General features: G+C 38.2%; 1 protein-coding gene across 5 annotated transcripts in view; it reads left to right on the top strand.

The window, feature by feature from the left end:
• Positions 1-9,213, top strand: part of AFF2 (ALF transcription elongation factor 2) — a 483,479-nt gene extending 474,266 nt beyond the window's left edge. For all 5 annotated transcript variants that reach the window (XM_084788922.1, XM_084788918.1, XM_084788921.1 and 2 more), the window contains exons 19-20: positions 863-1,053; positions 5,017-9,213. In XM_084788922.1, coding sequence (XP_084645048.1) covers positions 863-1,053; positions 5,017-5,138 — 313 coding nt within the window. In that variant the 3' untranslated portion in view covers positions 5,139-9,213. The remainder of the gene's footprint in view (positions 1-862; positions 1,054-5,016) is intronic.
• Positions 9,214-22,797: the final 13,584 nt, after the last annotated feature.

Here is a 22,797-nt window from a genome sequence, read left to right as displayed (position 1 = left end):
GTGTATCATCAGCATGTCTGGTGCCTTTGGAGGCCATAACAGTGTTGGATTCCCAGGAACTGCAGCTACAGATGATTGTGAATTGCCCCACGGGTGCTAGGAATTGAACCTGAGTCCTTTAGAAAAGCATTGTGGAAAAGTAGGTGTATCTGGAGAGCATCATACGTGGGAGAACAAGACAGGGACCCAGAAAGAGTTTTAGTCCATGTGTAGAATCTGTGTTTAAAAAGTACAAGACACCCTGGGTGGTGGCACACGCCTTTAATCCCAGCACTTGGGAGGCCGAGGCAGGCGGATCGCTGCAAGTTTGAGTCTAGCCTGGTCTACAAAGCAAGTCCAGGACAGCCAGTGTTACAGAGAAACCCTGTCTCGAAAACAAACAAACAAAAAGTACAAGACACAACGCAAAGTACTAACCACTATGCAATCATTGAGTGCTACTGGAAACTCTAACGTAGCTCCCCGAAGTGAAGCAGGGCGCCTACCACTGGGCCCAGAGGCCAAGGGAAAGAGTACAAGACACCAAAGAAGAAGGAGACTTATTTGGGAAGGGGAGGGAGAGACAAATGAGGGATTGAACATGAAATGCACGAAATATATGCCTGAACATATCCTAATAAAGCCCATCATTTTGTACAGTGAATGTAGTCTAATAATTTTTGAAATAATAATGGGCGAATACTTAATACAATTTCTTTCCTCTAATTCTATCAAAAAATATAAAATTAAAATTTTCTCTGGCTAGTGATATTCTAAATAATTTTCACTGTGACAAGGCATCCTCTATACTGTATGCATCCAAAACCCTGCTGTCAACTCTTCCCAACCAACTTAACTCATAATGTCTCTTTCCATTCTCCAGGAATACTCCATCTCCAGTGTCTCTCAACAATGTCTCTCCCATCAATGCAATGGGAAATTGTAACAATGGCCCCATCACCATTCCCCAGCGCATCCACCACATGGCTGCTAGCCATGTCAATATTACCAGTAATGTGCTTCGGGGCTATGAACACTGGGATATGGCTGACAAACTGACAAGAGACAATAAAGGTATGATTACCTGTTCTATTCTTTGCTTAAGAATGAGGATGTAGTTGGCCACTTGTGCTTTGAAGGACTAGGTCCATTGTGGCTGTTGGCCTTAAAATACTCAGTTCTTATTTCTATGTCTTAGATGAAAGGAAGTTAGCTTAGAGATGACACAGTGACCTACTTTTACTATTGAAATGATCTATAGCCTAAATATTTATTTTCCTTTAAAGCTTAAACTAATCTAATCTGTGATGTATCATAATGATATTTTCTGAATTTCACTCACCAACAAGGCTCACAGACAAATAGTTGATAAGGCAAAATGGGTGATTCACAAATTAATTAATGTCCTTTTGGCTACTGTTTATTTGTTTAGATGTGAGGTGGAATTAAGGTCATGTACCTTCATTATACTCATCAGCTACAGGTTAATGTATGACAATACAGTTTGCATTTGCAAGTAAGGACTAAATCTCATCTAGAATTTTGTCCCACCCTGACAGGAAGATCAAGGTTCTATTTATGGGAAGACATGAGATTTTTCTACAGAACAAATGTGAAGAAGACCCTGTTTTACGAGGGTCAATAATCATTGATGACTTGTGCTGCTATCTGTGACCTCAGCCATTATTTAGACTCAAAATAAAGCCTCACCAGCCTAATGTCATTGGGAAGTAAAACCAAACCCACACTTTTCCTCTGGTCATTCATTTGTTGTGAATCTTTCATCCCACTAATTACAGACTGGCCCATTGCAAACAAGGTGTGGACTTATGGGGCTCTATTAGCATCAAACTTGAAAGAGGTTACAAGCAGGGTAGAACAATTGCTATATGACCTGGAGTGGGAAGCAATTAGCCGTCTCCAAAATCTATGTTGCTTAGGAACAACATATGTTCCTAACAACCTATGTTACTAGGCCCTGAGAAGTATTATGAATTTCCAAAGATTAGGAAGAGGATTCAGGACATCCAATACACATTCACACACATGCACACATGCATATACATGTGCACACTGGAATACAATATTTAAAATATAGGTGGGAATGATTTATAGCAGAAGACAACTCACACATCAAACTCTGCCTTCCACATACACACAAACACATGTGAACTCCCTAACAATTGTGCAAACATACAAATGTGTGTGTGTGTGTATGCATAACACATACATACAATTCTATGGCTACCAAAGCTTATTTCATAATTTGAGACATTGACTCAGCTCTAAACCCGCCTATAAACTTCTACTGATTGCTGAGAATATATACACATAGTTACATCTGTTAATACACTGATTCTTATGTCCCAGTATTATGCTATTTGCTGTATGTTGTCTTATTTGTCCTTATTTTATAGATGAAGACAATGAGGATATTTGAGGCTATTTTTTCCATTGCATCAGAGCTCTATAAGTTTACTAAGAGCAGAAGATGAATGTCGAAATATATGATTTCAGAATCTGAATTCAAACTAATAGGCTACTCTGCATATCTAGAAAACACAGTTAGTGGCAGGTGTGTTAGTGAAAAGCTTGAACTCAGTTATCTGAACAAAGGACACTCTAATGTAGTCTGCTTTCCTAGACTTCTGGAAACCCAGATAAAAGTTGCCTAGTCAACTAGGCACCCAGAAGTGCTCTAGAACTGTGAGCAAAGATCTAAGCATATTGAGCTATGCCTTGTTTACCTGGTTCTAATCTGTCTCATTTTGTATCAGTAATTGGAGAGAAGTTCAATATTTAAGGATTTTTCACTTTCAAAATCTGTTCAGGAAATTTCTTCTAAATTAACTGCAGAAGTTTGCAGGAGCAGCATGATGACTGTCAAGACGCTAAGCTGAAATTGTATTAATCTTGTCATTAGCACAGCCTGCCAAGGAGTTGCTAAATTCTTTGCCTAATATTGAATCCAAACGACACCGTCACTATACCAACAGAGGGAACATATGCTGGCAATGCTGCCACTGGGCTTTTCAGTGGCCTAGAAAGAGGCTCTGATTTGGGATGTTGAGCCCACCTCCTTTACCTCTGTACACATGTCATTTATGACTTCCTCGGATTTGATGAGTCTTCTAACATCTACCCATGCAGATAGAAATGACATGCCAGGAGCTTCTCTTTGGATAGAAGCTTTAAATACCACTCACATGACTATGACTTAGATTTTCTCACGGAGAATTGTGCCATAGAGATGGGCAGTGGTGGCTCTTCTGGTAGAAAACCTGAATCCCAGCCACTGTGTACCCACTCCTGCAGCTGCAGCTAGTTTATTACAGAAGGGTCTGGTGATGAAACAGGCCAATGGGCTCCTGCTACCCTCTGTCCTTTGATCAGGAGGCCCTAATTCCTACATGCCCCAACTACACATCTTATGCTGTTAAAGCAGTCATTAAAATGGTGGCCTGACAGTCTGATTTAAAATGTTAAAGACAAAATAAATAAATTAAAAAAAAATAAAATGAAATAAAATGTTAAAGACAGCTTTGCACAGAATGTTCAGGGGATGTCTGAGTTCACATAAAGCTCATATTCATTCAACAATAACTAGTTCTTTAACATTTTTCCTAATATTATATTTCTGAAGAAAATATTGTAGATGCCAAAAGTAATTTACTTCTTCGTCAGAAAAAATTCATTTTATTACATTGTCCAGGTTAAAAAGTATCACATAATGAAGTTGAGACCTGGAGAAGAAGCCCATATGTTATATAACACGAAGAATAAATGCAATGTTCAGTACATGTAATCCACACATAGAAATTGCTTTCCAAGAAGGCAGAAGAGCATCTCAGCCACTATAGGACAGTCTCCAGTCCCACCCCTGCCCTGGACTTGGGTTCCTGATCCTCCTCCAGCACAGGCATGGTTTCTTATGGAAGGCTGAGGCCGCCTTCCCTGTGGAGAGCTAACAAGAGAAAAAAAACGCCAGTAATCCCTCTTGGGACAAGGTGTCAGACAAGTCTGGTGAGACAAAGGGATGCCTACAGAGTTTTCAGATATCATGTCCTCTTTCCCACATACATTCCTCCCACACAGCAGTCATTCTAACATCCTAGGCATGCAGGAGATTAGTTAGGAATGTAGCCTCAGGGCTGTCCCATTTCCTGAGACAGCCAGAAGTAATCATGCCCAAGAGGGTGGTAGAAGTTGTCATGTGCTGGATACTTGCTGGTAATTTTCTACCACTGCGAAATCAGAACCAAGACTTCCTACCTTAGCCTTTTCCAAGACATTTATTTAATTCTAAATGACAATGGCCATAATTGCTGCTCAGGCTCAATGGAGTTTTCTATATTCTACCAATAAAAGTCAAGAAAAAAAGTTTATTTGGATCAAAGGAAGGTATTTTTCAATTTAATAGCATATTAAATTTAAAACACCTTTACATCAGAGAAATAATGATGCTTATCAGGGCCTCTTTGTTGCATAAAGAAGCTTTTATAAAAATAGCTATCCCATATAAGATATTTGACTACATTTATGTATAACTCCTGTGCATTTTAAATACATAAATATTATAGTTTCATAAATTTATAGATGTATGTAGCCAAATATATGTGTGTGATAGTGTAACAAACTTCTACAGGATGGTAATGCATATTAAGAATATGTTGTCTGAGAAAGGATATAATGATCTAAAAATATATACCATGATTTAACAGATTTAAATGAATTTTGTTTCACTTATCACAATAACACAAACATTGTACTGTTAAATTTTGGAGTTCAGTAAACATAAACTAATTCATATATATGTAATTATATATAAATTTCATAGATAGATACAGAGATAATTTTGGTTTCCTAACAAGGCCTTTAAATTTTGGTTGAATGAAGGTGTAGATGGACAGATGGATGAACAAATGTGTAAATCTTTCAATGTGCACATGATTGTGGTTGGTACTAATACTTTTTAATCTAGTGTATAGTTCCATGATGTTAAAGAAAGGATTGACCAAGTACTGCTCTTATTTTCAGAATTCTTTGGTGACCTGGATACATTGATGGGGCCTCTGACCCAGCACAGCAGCATGACCAATCTTGTCCGCTACGTTCGCCAGGGACTGTGTTGGCTGCGCATCGATGCTCATTTGTTGTAGTGGGTGCTCTCCCATCTCTAGCATCACTGCCCATCCCCCTACATTTACCAGTGCCTTGTTGGTCACTGGTGAAACTCCACTCATTTGGAAAGTTCTCTTTCATTATGTTTGTTTTTATGCATTTTTGATATCTGTGAAAAACTGAAGTCATTGTAAGTGGACACTACTACTTGAGAGAAGTGTATGTTTTATTTTTCAATATTTGATATGCATTTCTCATATCATTATTTTTGTGCTTTATGGAATGAAAATCCCTACAATATTGATTTAAGTCCACATGATTCAAAACAAAGAATGAGAAGCACATGTGATGATGACAGGTCCCTGAGAACTCAAAGAAACCCGTCTCATATACATCTGAACAGGGACCCGCAGAGACTTCAGCAGTAACCATTCCCCAAACTATAAACTTGGGTCCAGAAAAGAATGTATTTCAGAATCCATTGTTAAAAGTTTCTGTGATTCCCACAGACTAAATCCTCAGGTGAGAATCTCCGTTGTTAAAACCCACAGATTTGATGTTCTAACCACATTATAAAGTCAAGAGTAGGAAGCAAACTACAAGCATAAGAATTCTACTCTTGAAATGCACACCAGAAGACTTTTGTTAGCATCCTCTTTTTTTAATATTTAAATGGTGAGAAGGAGGACTAACCTTTATTTTGATAATTTTATGGCATCCGCTGGTATAAATAATGTAAAACTTAACTCCTCACCTGGGATTCTCTTTGTGTAAAGCTCTCCTTTATGAGGAGAAGTTTGGCAGATGCACATCTTAGTCATCAAAATATCACACTCATCTTATACTTGAGGAATCAGACCAGACTGCAAGCCCTCCTACAAGAAATCCATGCCTCTGCCTCATTTGCAGACAGTAGGCAAATCCATAACTTCAATTATTTTGATGGATTTGCATATCAAATCTCTTGAATCAAAAGCCAACTTATCACTTCCCAAAGTTAATAATGCACAATTAATTTCTCAGTGTCCTCACTATCTGGACTTTCCAAATATTATTCACATTTTCTATTTTCTAGTTATTTTCTTTCATATTTCTTTATTATTTCTCTCAGGGGATCTTTGCTAACATACAATCATTGTTTTTTGTTAAAGTTTCTGTTAGTATAAATCATTTACATGAAAATCCCAAAGAAAACACTAAACTCTGTAATACCTAACTTTTCTTTTTATAAAATGAAAATCTTGGGTAGTGTTTCACCCTAGGAACCTGGAAAGTTTCCTTTAGTTTGGAAATAGATCATCTAATTTGGAGCATTTCCCTATGAGTTATGACTATTTTTCCTTTTGATCCTGTACATTCATCTTATATCCATAAACGTCACCCTGTAAATATCATCTTCAGTGTTCCAGCTCACCAGAATTCTCCAGCTATAGTAAACACTATGCATTCATTAGTTACTTGTAATTGCCTGCTGGCATATAATTCGATGTAACCTTTAATCTGCTGAGTTATTGAATTCTGTTCACTGAGTTTTGACCAGATAAATAATAGATATGTACATGAAAGCTATAAACTTGTATGATTTCTAAAGCAAGTCATGCAGGTCTGCAATAAGAACGGCAGGCAATCACTCTATACACTCATTGTAAAAGGTAGGTACTTCCCCAGTTGCACAAGAGCCAGATTTGAGCTCTGCTCTGATCATATTTGAGTTTAAGGCCCTTTGTTGTATAATAAAGTTATGGAAGTTGCATTCCAATGGCTAAAGCCATGCTGTTTCTAGGGCTGATGGGTGTACCCCAGCAGCTGAAGCCTGCACTTTTTATGCTCCCAATGTGGTTGAGCTTTAAGTCTACAATTCCATCAACAACATTTTCATATGCACACACACAAATACACAAACACGCACACACACACACAAATGAAATCTAAATCTTTTCCGTGCCTCTTAAATGAGGAAAATGAAAACATGAAATGCAGAACACCCTAAATGGGTGTCACATGAAAAAAACAATGAGATGATGACTTTGAAGTAACACAAAGTTCTCTATTTTCCATAGCCTACCAGGAAGCTTTCCTGGCTATTACTTAATAATAACGATGCCTACCAGCTTGACTTGTAAATTAAACCTAGTCCAAAGTCATAGACCATCTTAGATTGACACACAGATTCTTTTTGAAATAAAGTCTCCAGAAATTAGAAATTAGAGTGGTAGGAACCGTTTCCCATAGAAACAAGCATATTGCTACATAGGTGGAAGACTTGTAGCTCTAGTTTCAGCAACACATTTTTTCTTCTATACAACAGGGAGGAAAGAGAATGAATGCTTTGTCATCTCTGGTGGCTGAATATAAAGTGCCATGTCAGCAATATGATTATCAAATGTGACAGTTGAGCTCTGGATCATCACCTGATTATTTAGTAAACCCACTTGTAACATAGCTTAGAAACGAATTAAACATGGAGGATGAATTACTTTCCTATCCCTGGAGATGAGGTGCCTTTTGGTTTCCTTATTAAGAATTGGTACTGTTTTCTAGGCACTCCAGTCATCACACTAAAAATAGTGATGTGCATCATGGGTGTTCAGCTATCTGCAGGATTGAATGATTGAGGATTTTGTCAAGGGAATCTCTTCAGTGTACCAGTTATGTAGGAGGGATATGAGACATATGGATGGCAGTGACAGATTGTGTTTCTGGATATTGGTGGAGGCTTGGTAAGCCACATCCAAACAAGCCTGTGGAGGTGTGGTGATGGGCAGAGTAATAGGCAGCCATCCCCTACCTCCACCTCCACCTCACCCCAAGCAAATACAAAAAACAATTGCAGCCCTACAATATGACCCAGTTAGGGCCAGCACTATGCCTTCATTTATCACACAAGCTCCAACCACAAAGAGTCTGACAAGGTTGTGTTATGATGTTGACTTGGCTTTGTATCTTTAATTAGCTTTGGATTTTTTAGTGATTTTGTCATATTACTGTCTGAGTTTTGTAGGTAGGATTAATTTGAAAAGAGTTGGATAGTGTGGTCCTTGGGGTAGAATTTTCCTGTAAGCATGTTGTTAGCCAGCCTATAGACTGTTAATTACTTAATAATCTCATTGGGAAAAAACTAGTAGTATTATATTCAGATTACATAATTGGAAAAAAGCAGACTAGCTTCTGTGGCTTTTTAAAGACAAGGTTGAGATGTATTTTTTTCTTTCATGTAGTAAAATGGAAAGATCCAAATCTTCATTCAAAAGTAGCAAAACTAGATGTCATTGCCTGAAATGTGTTTTGTTGAGTTTCCAAATGGATGGATGGCTAAAGACATTGGATTTGGTCTGCATTGGAAAGACGCTAGTTTAGTTCTACTGTACCTGAAGCTATCTAAATTGGATTTTGTTTTATTCAAAGTTGGATCCCGGAGGTTGATGTTAGAGTTTGAGGTTGAAAATCATTTTTGAAGGCAGACTTGATTAAGTTGTGAGGGTGAAGCCTTTACTTCCTTCTCAACAGACATAATGAAAGTCACCTGCGTGAGTTGGCAGGTGGAAGAACCAAACTGGATCACTGAGTAGGACTACTCAGTAAAGCAACAAACTGCTTGCTTAGAGAAGCATCACTAGCCCCATTGAGAACAATGTGTGGCAAGTTGAAATAGCTACACAATAGCAAAAATGGGTGATTCAGTGCCCCCAAATTCAACACTGTGGGGAAATATATTGAGCCAGTTGTCAGTATTGTGTTCCAACTGGCGGACTCAATTCTTTGTCATTGTTGTTCTTGTTGCTGTTGTTTTGCATTTCCACTCGCACAGCCTTATTCTCATAATTAAACTCTGATTCATTTTCTCTTTGGTGTTAGCAAACTCCAATGACAGAAATGGCATCTGTGTATTGATAATCAGTATTTACCCTCACAGGGGACTAATCAGATAGGCTGGTCTCAGACATTAATCCTACCATCTGATATTTCCAGTGAAAGAGAAAGTGTTAGTTCCCTTTCCATTCCCCTCCTCATGATTCTAGAAGCCCTCTGTACCAAAAGCATCACATTTCTTTCTGTAATCTTTTAACAAAAAGAAAATTGCATTGTGGGGAGGGCAGAGGGGGGTGTGGGTGGGGGGTGGAGGGTGGGGAAGCCCTTGGAGGCCAGACTGCAGTTCGTGCCCCTTCCTGCTTCTGACATAAAGTGTTAAAGAATCATTCATAGTGCTCACCTGGGTTGGGGACACTGAACTGCTTTTCAGATCCATGATCAATCATTCTTCTGAGATTGGAGCTTTGCTGTTTCATTAACTGTGCAGTGTAGACTAATGGTGTTTAATAAAAATCATTCAAAATTGCGAACTGTTTTGCCAGTGACCTCTATTTTCTTGGCTGTTTGATTGTATCAGACTGAGGAGGGAAGGGAAAAGCAAGGGAAACTTGCTAATAGGTTGGTGGTGGGATGCTGCAGCAGCAAATCCAGGCTTGCTTGCCTGCCAACAGTTGCCTGTGAGCAGCAGAGTACAGATCCTACTGAGGAATAGCCTGGTGGATGCTTTCAGCAGCGAATACCTTGTTCATATGGAGAAATAATGGTTCTTCAGCCTCCATAGCAGGAAGCATCTGACACATCCAGAAGTGATTCCAATGTTTTACAGAGTTGGTTCTGTCCTGTATCACTTAAGTTGCTACAAAACTGACAGTTCTCAAAACAGAGAACATTGTGGTAACAATACTCAAATGCATCCCGAATGCTTAGGTCCTCCTGAGGCTCATCAGGGCTTCCACTGCAGAAAACAAAGTTGACAGAACCTCAAGAGCATGGGTTGATGTTTGGACCTTTAGTGTACCACCTTTACCAACTAGTTAATACAATGCACATCATTTATAGCATTTTCCAATTCTCATGGTGTAAATTCTAACAACATAGCTGATACCAAGTTAATGATTGCTGCCTTACTGAAATCGAAGTTGAGAGAGATAAATACTATAATTTCCTATGAGCCAAGGCAAGATAGCTCCAGCACATTACTTGACACAACCAAAGAGAGTTCACGTTTCATACAAATGTTTATGTTGATACTCATGTCCCCACCTACTTTAATAACTACAACTATTATGTAAGTTTAAATATGAACCAATCTACTAATGTAGTTAATTGATGAAGAGGCCCTGAGGTGATGGGAAATTCTGTCAGTCTGACTTTTATTCTGGCTCTAGCTAAACAGAATGAAATCATCAACAGCTGAACCCAAGTAGATCAGTGCAGAGGCACCATCGCTGCATCTTACAGGTAATATGGAAGTGAAACTAACACTTAAAAAATGACCATAACTTATTTATAAATTGAAAGAATAAATTTATCTTATGGATACTAGTTTTCATTCTCCAAGAAGTGTTTATACTTTTAAAATGAAACGTAGATAAAATAATTACAGGCTTTTTATGGAGAAGCACAATTCAAAATTAACTGGTTATTTTTTGCAATACGGAACATGAGAATTCTGTTATATGCATATTGTTGACCATATAATTTTTATTTTAAGTAACTTTAACATTTGGTCACAGTTAAAAGTCTCTATGCAAAGTTTCACTACTAGATCCAAACAGAGTTTCTCCTGAGACTTATCAATAAGATAACCACGATTCCAAAATGACTGTTTTTTCAGCATTTATGAATAAAATTGGGGTTGGTAACAAGACATAATCTATAGTTTCTAAGACAACAAAGCTTCTATGAAGCATGTATATGACTTGATTAAACTTTTACCACAAATGATCTTAAGAATGAATAGAAACTCTCAAAGATCCACTTCTGGGCCTACACCTCTTCTGTAGTAATTAAGAGTTTTGAATAAAGAAAGGATGAAGAACTTTGATGTAATATCCCATTATTATTGAAATATTAACATGCTCTGTCTGAGACTGTATCCACACTAGTGCAAATCTTGGGAGAGAAGCTTTTTTCTTTCTCATACTTCCTGGCCTTTATGATGACTTCTGTAGCTAGAGAATGCCAGGATTTAAGTGATATATCCTTTCATGATATTCCTGCAACTTTTTGTTCCTGCCAAAGAATGATAACATCCGGGTCATGTTAAATTGGCATTGTCCTTACACAGGGACTTTGTATGCCACAGGCAATGGACTGGTTTTCATGGTGACAAGGAACTAAAAATGCATCTAACATCAGCTGGCACATGCGATACTGCAGATCCACTCTTGCTAATCAATCATGCTCATTCGTGAATATTACAAATGAGATTGATTCTGCCCCAAGATGATTTGTCAAATAGTTTTCTTCCTGGATGATTCCAATCTCTGGGTATGTTAGAAAGGAAAACCTCTGAGATAAAATTCCTAGGCATTTATTTAATGCTATGGATTACTGGTTTTGTTCTTATTTTAATCAAAATAGTCCTTCATAAGATTTTTTTGGATGTAGTACCGTCATCTATAAAATTAACATGTAAAATGTGAGGCTCACTGAGATAAAATACTCAGCAATGGACCCTGGGTTCAAAGGATACCTAAAATTCGCTTCCTTTGCACAATTCATTGCAGCAGTGATACATATTTAGGATCTTCCAAGAAAAAGACTAGCTAGTGTCTTTTCTGTTCCTGTGGTGGTGGATATGGCTAAAGCTGTGCTTACTGGGATCTGTCTCACGCACTCTTTTCTCTCTCTTCTCCAAACACTTTCTAATGGTGTACCTGATGATGCTGCTTCTCTCTCTCCAAATAAAGAGGTGAATTAATTGTAACTTTCTGAATTGAACTTATTCATGCTTTTAAGACATAAAGAATTAATCAAAATAGCTATGTCCTGATTTATTACACTTTTACAATGTATTCTACATTTGGATCTTTGTTATACAGTGTTGGAACAAGTAGAATGGTTGTTGGCAAATGAAAAAAACAGCTTATATCAGGACCTTTGGTGAACTTTAACTGGGATCTCAGTGGCAGAAAATATGTACAGAAGTTGCTATAGACATTGTAGATACAATAACAAATCTTTCTTCAGTTAATTTCTTTTTTTTAGGATGAAAAGTTGGTTTAACTTTTCTTAAGTCATAAAATTATGTACATATGCCAAATAATTGCATTTTCCTTATGATTTATCATCAGTAAACATTTGGTTTCTATATCTATTCAATAAGTTTATATACTTTTTTCCATCTTTTTTATTAATTTATTCATATTACATCTCAATGGTTATCCTATCCCTTGTATCCTCCCATTCCTGCCACCCTCACATTTTCCCCTTACTCCCCTCCCCTATGACTGTGACTGAGGGGGACTTCCTCATAGGGTATCAAGTCTCTTCTTAGTAGCCTGCTACCCTGCCTCTGAGTGCCACCAGGTCTCCCCATCCAGAGGACGTGGTTAAATATGAGGCACCAGAGTACGTGTGAAAGTGAGACCAGACTCTCCACTCAACTGTGGAGAATGTCCTGTCCATTGGCTAGATCTGGGTAGGGGTTTGAGTTTACCGCCTGTATTGTCCTTGGCTGGTGCCTTAGTTTGAGCAGGACCCTTGGGCCCAAATCTGCCTATCATAATGTTCTTCTTGTAGGTTTCTAGGATCCTCTGGATCCTTCTATTTCCCCTTTCTCCCATGCTTCTCTCACCTAGAGTCCCAATAGAATGACCTCCCCTCTGTCCCAGTTTCCTGGTAAGTGAAGACTTTCATGGGACATGTCCCTTGGGCCAGTATGCAGATATAAGTGAGTATATACCATTTGAATCTCTCTGCTTCTGGGTTAACTCACTCATTATGATAATTTCTAGTTCAATCCATTAGTCCACAAATTTCGGGAATCCCTTGTTTTTAATAGCTGAGTAGTATTACATAATGTAAATGTATCACAGTTTCTTTATTCATTCTTCTACTGAGGGACACCTAGGCTGTTTCCATGATATGGCTATTATGAATAAGGCTGCTATGAACATGGTTGAGCAAATTTTCTTGTTGTGTGCTGGAGCATCTTCTGGGTATATTCCAAGGAGTGAAATAGCTGGGTCTTGCGGAAGCCCTATTCCCAGTTTTTTGAGATAGCACCAGATAGATTTCCAAGGTGGCTGTACTAGTTTGCATTCCCACCAGCAATGAAGGAGTGTTCCTCTCTCTCCACATCGTTCTCTCCACATCCTCTACAGCATGTGGTGTCACTTGAATTTTTGATCTTAGCCATTCTGATGGGTGTAAGATGGAATCTCAGAGTTGTTTTGATTTGCATTTCCCTGTTGACTAAGGAGCTTGATCATTTCTTTAAGTGTTTCTCAGCCATTTGATATTCCTCTACTGAGAATTCTCTGTTTAGTTCCATGCCCCATTTCTCAATTGGGTTATTTGGTTTGGTGGTGTTTACTTTCTTGAGTTCTTTATATATTTTGGATATTAGACCTGTGTCAGATGTAGGGTTGGTGAAAGTCTTTACCGAGTCTGTAGGCTGTCACTTTGTTCTCTTGATGGTGTCTCTTGCCTTACAGAAGTTTCTCAGCCTCATGAGGTCCCATTTATTAATTGTTGACATTAAGGCCTGGGCTGTTGATTCTGTTCAGGAAGTTGTCTCCTGTGCCAATGTGTTCCAGGCTCTTCCCCACTTTTCTTCTATCTGGCTTAGTGTCTCTGGTTTTATGTTGAGGTCTTTGATCCACTTGGATTTGAGTTTTGTGCAAGGTGGCAAATATGGGTCCAGTTGCATTTGTTTACACATAGACATCCAGTTAGACCAGCACCATTTGTTGAAGATGCTATCCTTTTTCCATTGAATGGATTTGGCTCTTTGTCAAAAATGAAGTGACCATATGTGTGTGGATTCATATCTGGGTCTTTGATTCGATTCCACTGATCAACCAGCCTGTTGCTGTGCCAGTACCATGCTGGTTTTTTTGTTTTTTTAATTATATTTTATTAATTTATTCATATTACATCTCAATGGTTATCCCATCCCTTGTATCTTCCCATTCCTCCCTCCCTCCCATTTTCCCCTTACTCCCCTCCCCCATGACTGTGACTGAGGGGGACTTCCTCCACCTGTATATGCTCATAGGGTATCAAGTCTCTTCTTGGTAACCTGCTATCTTTCCTCTGTGTGCCACCAGGTCTCCCCATTCAGGGGATGGGACGTGGTCAAATATGAGGCACCAGAGTATGTGTGAAAGTCAGTCCCCACTCTCTACTCAACTATGGAGAATGTCCTGTCCATTGGCTAGATCTGGGTAGGGGTTTGAAGTTTACAGCCTGTATTGTCCTTGGCTGGTGCCATAGTTTGAGCTGGACCCCTGGGCCCAAATCTGCCTATCATAATGTTCTTCTTGTAGGTTTCTAGGATCCTCTGGATCCTTCAACTTTGCCATGCCATTCTCCCATGCTTCTCTCATGGAAACAGCCTAAGAGTCCCTCAGTAGAAGAATGGATAATGAAACTGTGGTACATTTACTTTATGAAATACTACTCAGCTATTAAACACAAGGAATTCCCAAAATTTGTGGACAAATGGATTGAACTAGAAATGATCATAATGAGTGAGTTAACCCAGATGCAGAAAGAGTCAAATGGTATATACTCACTTATATCTGCATACTGGCCCAAGGGGCATGTCTCATGAAAGTCTTCACTAACCAGGAAACTGGGACAGAGGGGGAGGACATCTTATTGTTACCATGCTGTTTTAATTACTGTTGCTTTATAGTACAGCTTGAGATCAGGTATGGAGATTCCTCCGGAGGATCTTTTATTGTACAATATTGTTTTAGCTATTCTGAGTTTTTTGTTCTTCCATATGATGTTCAGAATTGAACTTTCAATGTCTTTGAAAAATGTGTAGGTATTTTGATAGGGATTGCATTGAATCTGTAGATTGCTTTCAGTAAGATGGTCATTTTTACTATGTTAATTCTCCCAATCCATGAGCAGGGATGATCATTCCATCTTCTCATGCCATCTTCAATCTCTTTCTTCAGAGTTTTGAAATTTTTTTTCAAACAAGTTCTTCACTTGCTTGGTTAGAGTAACTCCTAAATATTTTATATTGCTTGTGGCTAATGTGAAGGGTGTGGTTTTCCTAATTTCTTCCTCTGCATGCTTGTCATTTGTGTATAGGAAGGCTACAGACTTTTTGGAGTTAATTTTGTATCCAGCCAATTTGCTGAAGGTGTTTATCAGCTGTAGTAGTTCTCTGGTGGAATTTTGAGGGTCATCTATGTACACTATCATATTATCTGCAAATAGGGATAATTGGAATTCTTCCTTTCCCATTTGGATACCCTTGGTCTCCTTTTGTTGTCTTATTGCTCTGGCTAGAACTTCAAGTACTATATTGAAGAAATATGGAGAGAGTGAGCAGCCTTGCCTTGTTCCCGATTTTAGAGGAATCTTCAGTTAATTTCTGAGAGCACTTCAGTTAAGAGATTTTATGTTCATTTGTTTTTCCCCTTTTATTTTTGAAAGTTGGGTTGTTTTTATTCACCAAAGAATTATTTTGATTGCAAGTCATTCTTCCCCTTTAAAATATTGAAATTATAATCTTTAATAAACTTGAATGATGCCAGGAAACTTATCATCCAGGAATGCAATCTTGACAAATATTGATGAGTTACCAAAACATCATACTCCTCTTTGTTGGTTCCTTCTATCTTCCACAGGTACAAATGGTAAGAAAGACAAAAGTAGTTTTGCAAATGAGTGTTTTTATAATATTCACCAAGACATAATGTAGTTTAATAAAGGACTTCACCTATCTTACAGTAAGTTATTTGAAACATATAAGCATCCATGATAGTTGCCAGGCATATCTTCTTTGTGTTCTATAATGCATGTGTTCATAACTAAGAGGCACACTTGTATCTTTTGTGCAATTTATAGAATTTCAAGTCTAGAAAAATAGTTCCAATACATTACAAATGAAAATGTGATTATGGAACATTTTTCTTATTCTTTTATGAGGGAGACATAAGTGATATTTTCATATGGAATTTAAAAACAAACATCATATATGTAAGTATAAGGAAATTTTTTTATTAAGTAACAAAGACACAAATGGGAATGTGTCAGCATATGCTTTTTCTGTGTGTTGAGGACATTGACAACCATGTCTCTGGATCATTGTCATTGCAAATAGTATATACTCTCTCTGTGTGTGTGGCCTTTGTTAGGGAGTGGAATCTGTTCAAATCTAATAGAATTTTCGAGAGGAAGTTTAGATTCACCAAGATAGGAAAGCTGTTTTCTTCAAGGCTGCCAAATACAAATAAGCAAAACACGATGAGTGTAACCCTTATATAATTCCTGATTGTTTCATGATTCTTCTTGCTGTATATAGTTTATTTTATTTATATTTAATAATATAAATGTATATGTAAAAAGAAATCTAATAAACATTGCTTAAAAATAAAATACAAACTTTATGAAAGATTAAAAAAAATATGAGGAAAAACCAAGGCCGCCTCAGCTCCACCAGTAAAAACAGCTGAACACTCAAAGGAAGACATTCACTTCACACTACTACTCTGCTCCATAGGGTCAGTGTTAGCCTGGGCTTTTTCCAAGTGAAGAAAAGAACATACCATTAGTAATAAACTTTCTTTGCTCCTACAAAAACGTTCCCGAGGCCCTGTCCCTAAGAGATGCCTCCTCCATACTGATTGCCTTCCAGGTGTCCATTAAAATGCAATGATAATTCAGGAAGTGCCCCTTTGGCTCTAGCAATTATCCTTTTGAACCACTTCATAGGTGCAGAATGCCAATATTCACATTTATTTAAAGCTCGTCAACGGTCAGTGTTCTTAATAAGCATGCTTGTCTCATTAGAATTTCAGTGAGTTCTGATGTTCTGTATAGGCTCAACTAATTGTTTAACATCAGCCAATTAATGAAATGTCTGTCGTCTGGTTTTTAAAATCTGGCTTCATGTGCTTTACATGCACAAACTGTATCCATGTACATGGCTTTGCATTTCAAATGTGTGGCACACATGTATTTTCTAGTTTTCTACAGTAACTCAATATATAATCACTTTAATGTGCTTTATTATTTTTCAACAAGACGGCTCTGTGAAGGAGATACTGGTTGAACAGTACATTAGTTTTTCTCATAAAGGCAGTAACTACACTGCTAATGCATTGAATTATTTTAAAATGCAAAATACATTTTTTATGAAAACCTCATTTTCATCACGGACATTACTATGCTTACAGACTTTTTTTTTTAACAATAAGTACCTCATTACTATCTCTTTCACACTATAATACAGAACCAATGTTCCTACTTACTTCAATAGTAAAGTCAAGAGCCATTAAAAACTTAATAATGCTCACATATTCAACTCATTTTATAAGCTAGACCCTAAGACAATCACGCAAATGTCATGTAAGAGAAAAAATTTAAATTCTTTCTTTTCTGGATTCTTAGTATACAGTGAAAAAAATCTTCAAAAGTATAAGTGCATAACTCATTATCACAGAGAAAAGAGACAGTAGAAATTATAAAGCAAGTCTGAAAAATCAAAAGGCCAACAAGAAGTGTCTATTTACTGCAGAGGCGTGCAGTCACAAACCTAGAAAGGCAAGATAGACTGTGTGATTTTATGTCACAATATTAATTTCAAGGTTTCAGAAAGAGATTAAGTTAAGTATACTCTTTGTATTAAGTCAAAATCACATGCCATATAATTTAGAATGTTTTCTACCAAAATGTTCAATATCCTCCAGACAGAAAAAAAACGTGTTTGGGTTACCACAAAATTCCACACATATGGAATATATATCTAAGCAATGTGAAATGAGAAATTATAAAACCAAGGCCATACAGCCCACAATTTCTGTCAATAAATACATTAACAATAATTTTAGCTGAATTTCCTGTGGGGGGCAATGAACTACGTTTAGCTTGGCCAGATATTTTGACATTGCAAAATAACGATCATAATCTAGGTATGAACACTCATGTAGCTAAATGTGTTTAAAACTGATAGAGAATTATCACTGAGAATTCAAATTGCTTTTTTGAATTTGAAGCCTACAACATTCACAAATATGAATGTTTGTTGTGATAAAACAAAGAAATGTTTGATATTGGTAAATAAAGCTAAATGAAGTACATAATTTTTCTCAAGTAACCATATTTTTCCTTAGTCCTTAAAATATATGCCATAAATTATTATGTCATGAATAAAAACATGAATGCATGTGGAGAACTAGAAAAATATGCAGAATGGTATTTTAAAAGGTAGAATGTTAAGGTTACAGGAATTGTTCTGCTGTATAGGGCTTGTTATCACTAATAAGCACACTGGTAGCCCCACACTCTTCTAAGAATTTTCTGTGTAAATATGTATAAAACTCAAAAGTATTGTATGTCTCTTGGATGGATGGAAATGTGGAGACACAACATGGTTACGTTGTTTGTCAAGAGTTGCAAAACCAAATTTGTACACTGTGTGGTACCAAAGGAATACCTGGAGAATGTATCATTTTTCATCATAAAATCAGAAGTAAAAAAGATCTTTGAGTGATCAGGAAGTGATATTCTTTTGATAAAAAGAAAGGGCAACTGGGATAATCTTTCAGAAATACATTCTTCAGTAAATACACAAGAGAATTATATAACTCAGGAAAGGCTCAGTGGCATACATCCTCTATAGTTGGAATTAAAAAAGAAGAGGGCCCCAGCTTCCTGGCTAGTCACTCTGTCTGAAATGATAGTTAGGGTATGCACTGCAGGAGCTTTAATAGCAGTACACTTTGAAGACAGACCCAGAGTCTGCTTCACTCCTGCAGGGGTTGAGGCTTTGGGGCAGGATTTAGAGCAGGTTATTGCTACCTGACACTTAACCCCTCTACCTTCCATTTTTTTTTCTATAAAATAGATTTGATATCAGCCTTTTTGCTGACATTCAGACTAGTGTTTTTCATCTTACATGTCCTCATAGCAGCTTGAAGGATTTTATTCTCCAAAATTTTTACTTTGGCACACTGTCACCATCAAGACCAGCAGTTGTAATCCTCTACAGGTGTAAGAGTAGTGAGAGCAGCTTCAAGGTTGAAGCTGCAGCAAGCAGCACATACGGCACAAGTGGGTAGGTCATGGCAGAACATAGAAGTCAGAAAGTGCACCAAGCCCATGCGTTTCAAAAAACACTTACCTTTCAGCATTTTCCATGAAACACACATTGTATTACCTCTCTCTTTTTTCCAGTTTTGTTAGTATTTTGAAAGTTACATAAAATGTGTTTAGGTCATATTAACCCTGCTACCCCAATTCTTCCCAAATATAACCTGCTTTGCTAGCCACTCAACTTGTGTTCTATTTTTTTTTTAATCTTTGAAGACCAATTTATGCTCCCCAAATAGTCTTGGCTACATGGTCTTCCACTGAGGGTTGGTCAACTTACAAGGTGCTACCAGGTCACTCCTCTCTGTAGCTAAAAATTACCAATAGCCTATGACCCAACTACCTTCTCCATCCTGAGATTTGGTCTGGCTTGGGTTTACACAGGTCTTGATCATGATCTCTCAACGACTGCAAATTTATATGTGCAGTTACTCTGCTGTTTCCAGAAAATGTCTCTTTGTAGTCATCAACTGCCTTTGGCTGTAATGACCTTTCAGCTTCCTCTTCTTCGGTGATCCCTGAGCCTTGGGAAGGGGATGTAGTATACATTTTCTCTAAAGGACATAATATTCTAGACTCTTATCTATATGTTGACCATTCATTGTGTATAGCACTAAATACTTAGTGTCAGTTTAATATTATGTCTAGTTAATACTACTAGGTTCTCCCCTAGGGCCTAAAACCTAATTAGACATAGATTCTGAGACTGATAATGTTGCCAGGTATAGATTTCATCTCATGGAGTGGGACTCAAAGCCTATCAGAATGTGGCTGTTTAATTCCAATGATGTTCTTGTCACTGTTAAACCCAGATGGTATGACATGCCAATCCCAGTCATAATCGTAGCCTGTAGGATTTATTATTAAGAGGGAGAGAGGGAGGGAGAGGAAAAGGAGGGACATAATTTTTAAAATGTTTCTCTAGCCCCTCCCTGAGGACATAGGATCAGGTGAACTGGCCTTGCCCTGAGGACATGAGAGCAGGTGAGCCGGCCTTGCCCTGATACTCTTGATACACTACAGCATCCCTAACAAGAAAAAAAATGCTTCTCTAATACTACTCTAGAAGTTTCATATATATTGGAATTACCCTGTAACAAAGAAACAATGCTCTCTTTTGTTTAGAAAGGGAAATATAACAGACTTGTCACTCTTTACCTTGAGAAAACACCCAGGGGGTATTATTCAAATGCAGATGCAAGCCTTGTTCAGAGATTCTCATTCTAGAGGCCTGGGTCAGAGGTCTCTGGCATCAGCAACTTTTTTCAATAAAAGATTTATTGAAGTCTCATTCACATATCATGAGATATATCATTTTAAAATTTTCAATTGAGTGGTTTTAGCACAGTCTCCAAGTTGTACATGAACTCTCATTTTTCAACTCGAGAACATTTTCTTTGTGATTATATTTTATTAATCTTTGAGAACTTCGTACAATGTGTTTTGATCACAACTATCCTTACTTCAACTCCTTAAATAGCATCTTCCACCTCCACCTCCTACACAAATTTATTCTGTGTCTCTGTCTCTGTGTCTTTCTTTGTCTCTTTCTCTCTCTCTGCCTATCTGTCCCTTTCTCCCTCCCTCTCCTTCCCTCTCTCGGGATGGTTCTTTGAGAAAATCAACAAGACAGACTAGCCCTTAGCCAAACCAACTAAAAGGCAGACAGACAACATACAAATCAACAAAATCAGAAATGAAAAGTGGGACATAACAACAGACACTGAGGAAATCCAAAGAATTATTAGGTTTTACTTAAGTGCCAAGAATCACATAAAGAAATGTTCAGTATCCATAGTTATCTGGGAAATTAAAATCAAAACAACTCTGAGATTCCATCTTACACCCATCAGAATGGCAAAGATCAAAAACTCAAGTGACAGCAGATGCTGGTGAGGATGTGGAGAAAGTGGAACAACACTCCTCCATTGCTGGTGGGAGCGCAAACTTGGACAACCACTTTGGAAATAAATCTGGCACTTTCTCAGAAAATTGGGAATGATTCTATCTCAAGACCCAGCTATACCACTCCTGGGCATATACCCCAAAGATGCTTCACCACACAACAAGGACATTTGCTCAACTATGTTCATAGCTGCTTGATTCATAATAGCCAGAAACTGGAAAGAATCTAAATGTCCCTCAGCTGAAGAATGGATAAAGAAGTTGTGTACATTTATACTATGGAATACCACTGAGCTATTCAAAGCAAGGAAATCATGAAATTTGCAGACAAATGGATGATCTAGAAAAGATCATCATGACTGATGTAACCCAGACCCAGAAAGACACACATGGTATATACTCACTCATAAGCAAATATTAGCCATGTTATACAGGATAGCCATACTATAATTCACAGGCCCAAAGAAGCTAAGTAACAAGGAGGGTCCACGGGAAGGCCTCCTTGAATGTCACTGAGATGGTGAAATAGAATTGACAGCCGAAGTAGATGTAGAGAAGGAACTGCATAGGAGAGAGTGTGTGGAGGGAAACAAAAGGGGGATCAGATGTGGGGAGAGTGGGAAGGCAAGGGGAGAGGACTTGGAGATAAAAGGGAAACTGAGGGCGAGAGCATCAGAGACAACCTGGAGACCGAGAATAGGGAAGGCTTACAGGGAGGTTATGGGGATGTCTCTAGCTGAGCTTCCTAGAAGCAGGGGACATGGAGACTGTGGAGGCCACCTATTAGCTAAGGAGGACTCTAGTGGAAGGAGGGGAACACCAATCCATCTATAAAACCTTCAACCAAAATTTACCCTGCCTACAAGATATACAGAAATAAAGACAGAGTTAATACTGAGGGAATGTCCAACCAATGCCTGGCCCAACCTGAGACCCACCCCATGGGATAGAGCCACTCCCTGTCACCATTAAGGAAAACTCTGCTATATTTACAGACAGCAGCCTACCTAAACTGTTCTCTGAGAGGAATAGCCAACAGATGATCAAATAAGATGCTGCGACTTACAGTCAAGCATTAGGTGGAGCTCAGGGAGTCCTGTGGAAAAGTTGGAGGGACGGATAAAAGGACCCAGAGGTGACAAGAATGCTACAAGAAGACCAACAGAGATGGAATAACCAACCAAAGAGCATGCACGGACGTGGCCTAGGTCCCTTACACATCTGTAACCAATGGGCAGTTTGATCTTCATGTACATGCCCTAGTAAGTTGAGCAGATGCTGTGTATGACATGGACTCTATTGTCTGCTTTCCATCACCCTCCCAAGGGAGATGCTTTTCCTGGCCTCAGGTGGAGAAGAGGAACTCAGTCCTGTGGCTACTTGATGTGCTGGGGTGGATTGGTGGGGAGCTCCTCTTTTCTGAGGAGAAGGGCAGAGGGTATGGGGGGAAGAGAATGGGAGGGATGGAGAACAGGAGGAGAGGAGGGAGGGGACTAGAGTTGAGATGTAAAGTAAATATATAAATTTTAAAAAAAGAAAAAAGAAGACTGATTTTGTCTCTCCCAATAGCAATCAGACGTCAATAGCTCCTGATCTAGGGTAATATTTCATTCCTTCTTTCCCTCTTCCATGCTGGGATTTCGTCCAGTTGAAGCTTGTGCAAGTCTTATGCATGTAGCCACAACTACTGTGAGT

This window comes from Acomys minous (assembly GCF_964271855.1).
Source record: "Acomys minous genome assembly, chromosome: 7".
NCBI lineage: Eukaryota > Metazoa > Chordata > Mammalia > Rodentia > Muridae > Acomys > Acomys minous.
The sequence above is the reverse complement of the archived record's forward strand: the minus strand, read 5'-3'. Positions and strand labels throughout refer to the sequence as shown.